The 10846-nt window shown below is 48.9% G+C and overlaps 1 protein-coding gene across 2 annotated transcripts in view; it reads right to left on the reverse strand.

Annotated features, from left to right (window-relative positions):
• The window catches only part of BEST1 (bestrophin 1), an 8233-nt gene extending 7185 nt beyond the window's left edge, over positions 1 to 1048 (reverse strand). For both annotated transcript variants that reach the window (XM_007462160.1, XM_007462159.1), the window contains exon 1: positions 897 to 1048. In XM_007462160.1, coding sequence (XP_007462222.1) covers positions 897 to 1048 — 152 coding nt within the window. The remainder of the gene's footprint in view (positions 1 to 896) is intronic.
• Positions 1049 to 10846: the final 9798 nt, after the last annotated feature.

Here is a 10846-nt window from a genome sequence, read left to right on the forward strand (position 1 = left end):
GAAGGGGTCGGCTTTAGGCACCACTGACCTTTTTAAAGGATCCAAAAGACAGTTGTTTGAAAGCAGGTTGGTCTTTAAAAAAAATATCTGGTAGGGAGGGATGAATCAGCAGAGCACAGAGCAATGAAATTGTTCTGTACAACACTGTAATGGTGGATACAAGTCATTATGCATTTGTCCAAACACATAGAATGTACAAGGGTGAACCCTAAGGTGGACTATGGACTTTGGGTGACAATGATGTGTCTGTGTGTGTGGGTTCATCTGTCATCACAAATGTCCCACACTGGGGTGGGATGTTGTTAATGGGGGAGGGCTGAGTGGGTGGGGCAGGAGGCGTGGGGTATATGGGAACTCTCTGTACCTTCTGCCCAGTTAAGCTACGAACCTAAAACGGCTCTAAAAAAAAAAGTCTTAATTATTTTTAAGTATATTGATACCCTAGTAACAACCAAAGAAAATGAACATGCTCTGTTATTAGTATTATCATTATGAACTCAAGAGTTTTATGTATTTGATATTTTTCAATGCATTGCCATCATTAATGCTTTTTCCATTAAAAATGCTATCATATATTCTGTGGTTTTAGCTGTCTTTTATTGTTTAAATACACATTATTTTATTGGATTCAGGGAAACAGGCTGACTGAGTGGGACTACGTAAGGCCTGGGTTCCAATGCCCCTCCCTCGGTTTGAGGAAAGGGTGTTTGAGATGCTCTGACCTACACTGAGTTGCCCCCCAAGGCTGCCTCCTTTTCTCTCCTCCCCAGCCCCCAGGCCTCAGGCCCCACGGTTTGACCACAAGCCCAGCTCAGCCTTATCTGTCTCTGTGCATTGGCCCCCTAGATGGCTGGGAGGCACCCAGGAGCTCCAAGCCCTGGCTTGTCCCCCTGTACCTGTAAATGAAGCGGATGATGTAGTAGCAGATTAGGAAAATGAGGAACTCGCCATAGAGCAGCTTGTAGATGCTGCCTCGCCAGCACAGCAGCAGGCGGGAGAAGGAGCCTAAACGGGCATTAGCCACTTGGCTTGAGTAGGTGACGGTCATGGCCAGGCACTGAGCTGCAGCAGGTGGGCTTGGGTGCTGGTGAACAGACAGAGAGGGATACTGATGGGGGGGCCAGGAAGGAGCAGGGACCGCTTCAGAATCTGTCCAGGACACATGAGTGACCTTATCCAGGACCCTTCCCTTCTCTGGGCCTCAGCTCTCCCATCTGGACACTGGGAGGGGGGCGGTGAGGTGACCTCCAAGAAGCCAGGAAAGTGAGCTCAGGGACTGTCCATAGCCTTGGCACAGAAGACACAGAGAGGTCTGTGCCCTTAAATTGTACCACAAAGGCAACAAACAGAAATGTCCACATGCTGGGCTCCTTCCCGAGTTATGGGCCCATCACGTTCAGTAGCTCCCCAAGCTCCATCAACCACCCTGGAGTGAGAACTGGTAAGGGGCATGGTCAGTCTTGGCCACCACCCTGTTCCCCGTGCCCAGAACAGAGCCTGGCTGGTGGAGATGTTTACTGAATGATGGCCCCAGGGCCTTTTCACATGCTGATCCTCCTTCCTGGGGGATGCTTGTCCTAATCTAACTGTATGGCTCACTCCCACTTCAGATCACCTCCTCAGAAAGGATACCCCCAACCACCCTACCTGGAAATAACATCCTAGTACCACTGGCCCTCTCTTCCCCTCGCCTTGCTCCATTTTTCTACATAGCACTTATCATGTTATAACTGCAATTACATTTTGCATGCTACCTGCTTGTTTACTGCCTATTCCCTCCTGGGAATGGAGCTCCTATTGTGTACTCATAGGTGGTGCTCAATAAAAATTTACTGAAGCAATGATTGGCACCCCATCCTCCCGCTACCTGCTCTGATGCAGCCACACTGGCTGTCTCTGTGCCTGGTGTTCCCTAAGTTCATTCCTACCTCAGGGCCTTTGCACAGACACACAGGTGCCCGCACACCTGCACGTGTGCTGCCTGTGTGTATCCATCATGTGCACATGTACAGGTTGTCTACCCCAAAGGCCCTCAATGTCCCAGCCCAGCCTTCTGGGGTAACCCTTACTCACAGTTGGGGCTCCAGGCTGGTCAGGCGATCCCACAAAAGGTCTGGCCACAGGACTGGTGGGACTCTCTGGGGTCTTCTGGCCAGTGCCCCTGCCCACTTAGGGGTTGGCACTGCCCACGTGTGTGCTAAGTGGTCACTTGACTCCCTAAGCCAGGGCCTCCACAAAGGAACACTTGTCTTGGCCCCCTTCTTGTAATCTGCCCATAAGCAGCAGGCAGCACAGTCCGGCCTCTGATTCCTTCCGGGGGTGCGGGGCGTTGAGCTGAGACCAGGGCTGAGATGGGGGGCAACCCCCCTCCAGCATGGGCCCTGACTACCCTGCCATTTCTTCTGGGCCCTAGACTCTGGAGATTGAGGGATCTGTTTCTGACCCCTGAGGTCTTGCAGGGAGAGCTGTGGGGAGGAGGGGCCAGGGCCTTGGACCTCATCTCCTGTGCCAGGAGCCATCCAGAGAAGGGAGCCTCCGCCCAGGCCCTGTGGGCTTTGGCAGCACTTTGGGCACCCGAAAGAACTTGGACCACAGGCAGAAGTCCTGGCTTCTAGTCCTGGCTCTGCCACCTGGTGAAGTGACCCTGCGTGGGCCTCTTCTCTTCTCTGTGCCTCAGTTTCCCTCTGTGAAAAGGATGGCGTTGCTTTAGAATTCCATCACCTCATTAAGATGACAGAATTCAGCATATACTCGTGAGGAGCTCTGATTGGCTGCTGGTGACATCATAGGTTATTTGGGCTGTGATTGGCTGGCAGGATCCAGCGAGGTTGGTTTATAGTTATGGAAGGAGAAGGGGGGCAAGGGGGCTGCTGCGTGGGGGCCGGGCCTGGTGTGGGATGACACAGCAGTGTTTCTGCTGCTGGCTCCCAGCTAGCCTGTGCAATAGGGAAGTATGTGCCCAGGTCCCCAAGGACAGCTGGTTGATATCTCAACAGCGGGTTTCATACATTTTAATACATCAGTCCATATGTGAGAACCCTCCCCTAAGTCGCTAGAAGTGATGGGGAGTCTAGGATGTATCTCCTCTTCTATTAAGTGAAAGCTTGAAGCAGCAGTGGCTCTTGGTCTTCAGTGGCTGTAAGAAGAGCCTGGAATGTTTGTTAAACATGCAGCTTCTCAGGATCTTTCTCCAGAGTCTGATTCTGAGACCTGAAGGATGCTGCATTTCTGACAAGCACTGCGGAGATTATAATGCCAGTGGTCTCTGAGCCACACTTCCGAAGCCCTGATTTACAATGTGACCTTGAGCCTTACAATAAATCCGCTCCTTCCCTCCTCCCTCCCTCTCTCCTTCACTCTCCCCTTTCCTACCCGTCCCCACACCCCCCACCCCATGCTCCTCAGTGTTAACAGTGCTGAGATTGCAGGCGATTTTTGTGCACAGTATTTTGCCTTTATAATTCTCTCTCTGGAAAATAAATTATTTGACAACAACGTTGGGTACTTTTCTCATCACAGCAAACAATCACACCATTACTGTGATTACAGTCTCTTCAGAGATCAGGGACCATCTTTGAGGAGTATTTGCTACATCCCTGCTGCCTGTGCTGTGGGAGACATATTTCCCACCACTGTCCTTAACTGAACTGGGGAAACGGGCAGGTTCACTTGAGCCTCAGTCTCCTAATCTGTGAAATGGGAGAATAACGCCTACCACAGCAGCTGGGTGAGAATGAAGGACAGGAAACGTTTTAGTCAACTCTCCAAACCAGAGAGTTCTCGTGCCTGTTAACTCTTCCTGGGGAACGTCTACAAACCCCTGATGCCTCTGTCCCACCCTCCAGAGTCAATTGGTCTGGGTGGGGCCCAGTGGTTGGTGTTTTTTCAAGTTCCCCAGGTGAGTCTAGTTGACGGCGTAGGTTGAGGATCGCTGCTGTGAGGGAATTTCTCCCTTCCTTGTACTCCCTCTTCCCCCGCCCCCAGCACATATTAACACTCAAGAGAGAGCTTTCCATTTACCAGATGATTAATAAGTATATTTTATTTTATTGTATTTTTTTAAAATTTATTTTATTTATTTTTACTTTTTTGGCTGCACTGGGTCTTCGTTGCAGCGCACGGGCTTTCTCTAGTTGCGGCAAGTGGGGGCTACTCTTTGTTGCGGTGCGCAGGCTTCTCATTGAGGTGGCATCTCTTGTTGTGGAGCATGGGCTCTAGGCTCACGGTCTCAGTAGTTGTGGCTCACGGGCTTAGTTGCTCCACGGCATGTGGGATCTTCCCAGACCAGGGCTCGAACCCGTGTCCCCTGCATTGGCAGGTGGATTCTTAACCACTGAGCCACCAGGGAAGCCCAATAAGTATACTTTAAAATTAAAATTGAAACATGTGCCCAGCACCAAACCTGGCAATTAGGTGGAATAAATGAACCACCTGCCTTTGTGGAGTCAGGTTCCTGCCTCCCCTGTGGTGGCCACTGGAGGGCGCCCTTGGCCAGCTGGCTTTGGCCTGGAAAGCCTGGTCCAGTGGTCCGGGCCTGGGTTGATGGTGAAACTGGCACTGGATGGCACCTTCATCTCCTTGAGCCTGACAAGCAGCTATAGAGAGGGAGTTGGGAGACACTGGAGTCCTCCCTCCCTTTCCCTGAACCACAGGTTCCTTGGCAATTCCCCCAAATCCCAGCAGGACCAGCTGACTGTGCTACCCCAGCCCCCTTCCCTCCCAGATGCCCCAGGATATCCCCAGAGACACCCCATGAGCAGCTGCTCCTGGCCACCCCCACTGCTAAGAGAGGCACACCCCAGGCATGTCACTGTCTTTCCCACTGGGTCTTGGCCATGAAAATGTCTCCAGCCAGTCAGGCGTGGCTCAGGCACACAGAAAGGCCACAGCAAACACTGATTGACTCAAGCTATCTCGGACAAAGGCCCTAGGATTGACCCCTGCAAGGATGGGGCCCAACCCCATCAGTGTTGGTCTCTTCTGCTTTCCATTCCGCAAAGTAGTCAGTCAACAAACTATTTCCAGCGCCAGAATTCAGCCTAATCTGATTCCTGCCTCCAAGAATTCATGGTTCATGAAGTCAGACAGAGAAAGACAAATACCATATGATATCACTTATATGTGGAATCTAAAAAAAAGGCTACAAATGAACTTATTTACAAAACAGAAATAGTCACAGGTGTACAAAACAAACTTATGGCTACCAAGGGGGAAAGGGTGGGGAGGGATAAACTGGGAGATTAGGATTGACATATATATATATAACTATATATAAAATAGATAACTAATAAGAACCTACTGTATAGCACAGGGAACTCTACTCAGTACTCTGTAATGACCTATATGGGAAAAGAATCTAAAAAAGAGTGGATATATATATATATATATACATATATATATATATATAACTGATTCACTTTGCTGTACAGCAGAAACTAACACAACATTGTAAGTCAACTATACTCCAATAAAAATTAATTAAAAATAAAAAAAAGAACTCATGGTTAAGTAAATACCAGGAAAACACTTAAATAACTAACATAGAGAGGCAAGGCCTAATATCTGTGCCAAGTGCACAGAGGTCAGGGAAATTTTTTAAGAGATGGGAGCGTTTAAGTTGGGTCATTAAGCATGAGTAGGAGTTTGAGTTGAGAAGGATGGAAGAGCACTACACATCAGGGGTACAGCCCATGAAAAGTCACAGAGGCATTACTGAGGGACAGTTAAGTATGGCATTATTATCCACATTTTATAGAGGAGGACACTGAAGTTCAAAGCCCACCTTTTTTTTTTTTTTTTTTTGGCCTTGGCCGCACGGTTTGTGGGATCTTAGTTACCGGACAAGGGATGGAACCCCGGGCTTTTGGCAGTAAAAGTGCAGAGTCCCAGCCACTGGACCGCCAGGGAATTCCCAAAGCCCGCCTTGTCCAAGGTAACGCGGTTACAAAGGGCCAGGTTGGAATTGGAATCTGTGTCTTCTGATTTTGAATCTGTGCCTTTTCCCCCACCCATCATCGCCTCTCCAGTGGAGGTCAGTTTCTGAGGGGGAGAGTCTTACCGGTTAGGGTAGTGGTCTCTGTTGGGGTTGAAGGGAGGCCCAAGGGATGGGGGATGCCTGGAAGAGACTTTGACTGCAGTAGAGCCCGTGCTCTCGAGCCCCCCAGCAGAGAGCCATCTCCGGCAGCAGGCAGAGCAGAGCTGGTCAGATGGGTGGAGGTTCCAGAGGCAGAATGCTGTGGCCTTCTTATCTAGGATAACCATGGCAACAGGAGCACCACAGAGGGCCTGCCACTGTGCCCTTCCAGGCCCTGTCTCAGCCGGGCAGGAAGGAGAGGACCCAGCTTGGCTGGGGGCAGTGGCAGGGGGCCCTGGGGTGGGCCAGCCAGGCCTGGATGCTGCCCAGCCCCTGTGTAGGGCACCTGCCAGCCCACAACCCTCTCTTGGGCCAATCACAGTACAAACAGGACAGAAGCCAAGAAAGAAAAGAAGAGGTCTTGGCACAGCTGGACAGGGGAGGTGAGGGAAACTGCCAGCCTGGGGCCTGGAATCAAGACAGACAACACCTCTACCCTGGGGCCAGGCAGCCCTGATCCCTGAAGGGCCAAATAGACTCAACATACAAAGATATGAACACATGAGCTCTGATTCCTGCAGGAAGACGACAGGGACCAGGAGAGGCAGAGAGAGGCTGGGACACGCCCAAGTCCAGCTCCACCAAGCCCAGTCCTGCCAGAGACAACAGAATAGCCAGAATAGGAATTCTGGAATAGGCCAGAGCTGGCCCAACTACAGACACAAGGCGAGAGGATTCACCACAGCCTTTGGGAGAACACTGGGATCTCCAAGTTACCCTGTCCCCGTGGACTCTACCAACCTGAGGCCAGCCAGGTGAGGCACAGACGCCAACCACACCCCCAGCCCACCAGCTCAGGATCGGGGCTAATGGGCAGGGGAGGAAGAAGAGGAGCGTCCCAGGGCAGGGCTCCCCGAGAGAACTGCACTGGGTGTGAGAGCACAGGATGCTGTCATGCATTCACCACAGTCAGGAGCCTCAGCTTTCCTCATCTGTCCAATGGGCATGTTAGCAGTTTCACATGCTGTAGACAAAGAAAGCAAGGCGTAGAGGCAGAAGTTGACTTGCCTCGAGTCACAGAAATTAGAGTTGGAGCTGGGAGGTATAACACATAGAGCAGTGTGTCTTTTCACTGTTCCAGCAGGTTCCTGAGTTTCAGTTCCACAAGCAAGCACTAAATGCCAGCTGAGCTTAGTGCTGTGCTGGGTATTGTGGGAGGAAAAGGGAACAAGAAACAATGGTTTCTCCCATGACCTGAACACTTACTGGGTGCCAGGCAGTGCACTAAGTGCTTTTTAGAAATGATCTCAGCTCGGGACTTCCCTGGTGGTCCAGTGGCTAAGGTTCCCAATGCAGGGGGCCTGGGTTTGATCACTGGTCAGAGAACTAGATTCCCCAATGCCACAACTAAGAGTTCACATGTCCCAGCACCCTCAGCTAAGACCCAGTGCAGCCAAATAAATAAATATTTAAAAAGAAAAAGAAATGATATCGGCTCATCATCAGAACTGGGGAATAGGAATTGTTATCTACCTGTAACAGGTGGTTGTCGAGCCCAGAAAGAAAGTAAGTAACGTGCCCAAGTCTCCACTCAAACCTAAGTCTGTCTGGTCCCCAGCCCTAGAGGTAATGACTGTGAAAGCTGCCTCCTGGCCCGAGGTTGCTGACCGCCGGGCCGCCTGGGGTAAGGCCGCCTGGGGTAAGGCCGCCTGTCAGGGTTGCCCTGGAGGGGGATTCCTGTACCAGGTGGGCGACTAGACCAGGCAGCCTGCTCTGCGTCTGTGTGTCAGCTTCCAGGGGAGCCTTCCTCAGGAGACGGCCAGACCCAAGGGCAGTGGGGGAGGACAGCACAAGGGCAAGCCGTCGAGGAGTGAACCATGGGGGTGACTGTCTGCTGGGCCAACAAGACGGCCAAGCAAGCTGCCTTGAGTTGTCCTGATGGTCCTCAGACACAGGTTGCCTGGCATCCCCAGCTCCAACCTCTCTCCACCCCGGGCCAGGGCTCCAGAGTTAGCAAGTAAAACTACAGGACAGTCAGTGACATATGAATTCCAGATAAATAATGAATAACTTTTTAGTGTAAATATGTCCTGCACAACATTAAGCTCCCTGGGGAGGCATCCAGAAGCAATGGTCCTTTCTGTGCTATAGCCCTCCTGCAGCTGACTTCTAGAGCCTGGCTGCCTGGGGGGTGGGAGTGGAGGGCTGGGTGGTGTCTGTGGCCCAGTTGCAAAAACATCATTTGGAAGCTTTTTTTTTTTTTTCTAATAAACTTGTTTATTTATTTTGGGTTGCGTTGGGTCTTCGTTGCTGCACGAGGGCTTTCTCTAGTTGCGGCGAGCAGGGGCTGCTCTTCGTTGCAGTGCCCGGGCTTCCCATTGCAGTGACTTCTCTTGTTGCAGAGCATGGGCGCTAGGCGCGCGCACTTCAGTAGTTGTGGCTTGCAAGCTCTAGAGGGCAGGCTCAGTAACTGTGGTGCAGGGGCTTAGCTGTTCCGTGGCATGTGGGATCTTCATGGACCAGGGCTCGAACCCATGTCCCCTGCATTGGCAGGTGGATTCTTAACAACTGCGCCACCAGGGAAGCCCAGAAGCTTTTTTATTTATTTTTTTTTTGCGGTATGCGGGCCTCTCACTGTTGTGGCCTCTCCCGTTGCGGAGCACAGGCTCCGGACGCGCAGGCTCAGCGGCCATGGCTCACGGGCCCAGCCGCTCCACAGCATGTGGGATCTTCCCGGACCGGGACACGAACCCGCGTCCCCTGCATCGGCAGGCGGACTCTCAACCACTGCGCCACCAGGGAAGCCCCCAGAAGCTTTTTTAGAAATGAAATAAACTAGACTCCCAGAATCCCAGGCCCCACCTTTGTATATTCTGATTACTAAACCCTTAAAGGATGTATATGTATCTCATAAGATTTACAAATATTTTATCTCATTCCGGGTTGTCTTTTCACCTTCTTGAGAATGTCCTTTGATGCACAAAGATTTTAACATTTTGATGAAGTCTAGTTTACTTTTTCTTTTGTTGCTTGTGCTTTTGGTGTTGTATCTAAGAAACCATTGCCAAATCCAAGGTTATAAAACTTTACCTATAATGAGTATAAAATATTTATTTAAAGAAAAACAAAAAAAATTATCCTTAAGTTTTTTTTGAAGAGTTTTAAAGTTAGTACTTACATTTAGGTCTTTGACCTATTTTGAGTTAATTTTTGTATATGGTGTGAGGTAAAGGTCCAACTTCACTCTTTTGCATGCAGATATTCAGTTATTCAAGCACCATTATTTGGAAAGATTATTCTTTCCCCATTGAATGGTCTTGAAGCGCTTGTTGAAAATCAATTGACAGTAGTTGTATAGGCTGATTTCTGGACTCTCAATTCTATTCCTTTAACCTAAAAACCTATCCTTATGTCAGTACCACACTGTTTTTATTGTGTAGCTTTGTAGAAGTTTTAAAATCAGAAAGTGTGAGTCTCCAACTTTGTTTTACCTTTTCAAGAATGTTTTGACTATTCAGGGTCCCTTGAAATTCCATATAAATTTTCAGATCAACTTGCCTATTTTTGTAAAAAAAAGGCAGTTGGAATTTTGATAGAATTGCATTGAATCTGTATATCACACTGCTTTCTTTTCAATATTGTCTTCCACTCCGTGAGCATGGGATGTCTGTTATTAAGATCTTCTTTAATTTCTTTCAACACTATTTTATAGTTTTCAGTGTATTTGTTAAATTTATTTCTAAGTATTGTATTATTTTGATACTATTTTAAATGGAATTGTCAATTTTAAATGGGATTATTGTCTTAATTTTAAGATTGTTCATTGCTAGTATAGAAATATAACTGATTTTTGTATGTTGATCTTATATTCGACAACTTTGCTGAATTCACTTATTAGATATAATAGTTTCTGTGTTAGGATTTTTTAAAAATAAATTTATTTATTTATTTACTTTTGGCTGCATTGGGTCTTGTTGCTGTGCACTGACTCTCTCTAGTTGTGGCGAGCGGGGGCTACCCTTCGTTGCAGTGCCCGGGCTTCTCATTGCAGTGTCTTCTCTTGTTGCGGAGCACGGGCTGTAGGCACACGGGCTTCAGTAGTTGTGGCACGTGGGCTCAGTAGTTGTGGCTCGTGGGCTCTAGAGCACAGGCTCAGTAGTTGTTGTGCATGGACTTAGTTACTCCGCAGCATGTGGGATCTTCCAAGACCAGGGTTCGAACCTGTGTCCCCTGCATTGGCGGGCGGATTCTTAACCACTGCGCCGCCAGGGAAGCCCTGCATTAGGATTTTTTTTTTTAATATCTACTTATTTATTTTGGTTGCACTGGGTCTTAGCTGTGACAGGCGGGCTCCTTAGTTGTGGCATGTAAACTCTTAGTTCCGGCATGCATGTGGGATATAGTTTCCCGACCAGGGGTCGAACCTGGGCCCCCTGCATTGGAGTCTTAATCACTGTGCCACCAGGGAAGTCCCAAGGATTTTTTATCTGTGAGATCATATGCCATCTGTGAATAGAGATAGCTTTACGACTCCCTTTCCAATCTGGATGTCTTTTAATTCTTTTTCTTGCCCTAGTTAAAACTTCCAGTAAAATGTTGAATAGAAGTGGCAAAACCAGACATCCTTTTATTGTTTCTGATCCTAGGAGGAAAGCTCTCAGCCTTTCACCATTAAGTATGATATTAACTGTGGGTTTTCAAAGATGTCCTTTATCAAGCTGAGGAGGTTCCCTTCTAGTCCTAGTTTTATGAGTGTTTCTATCAGGAAAGAGT

Source organism: Lipotes vexillifer, unplaced genomic scaffold (assembly GCF_000442215.2).
Source record: "Lipotes vexillifer unplaced genomic scaffold, Lipotes_vexillifer_v1.1 scaffold1129, whole genome shotgun sequence".
NCBI classification, from domain to species: domain Eukaryota; kingdom Metazoa; phylum Chordata; class Mammalia; order Artiodactyla; family Lipotidae; genus Lipotes; species Lipotes vexillifer.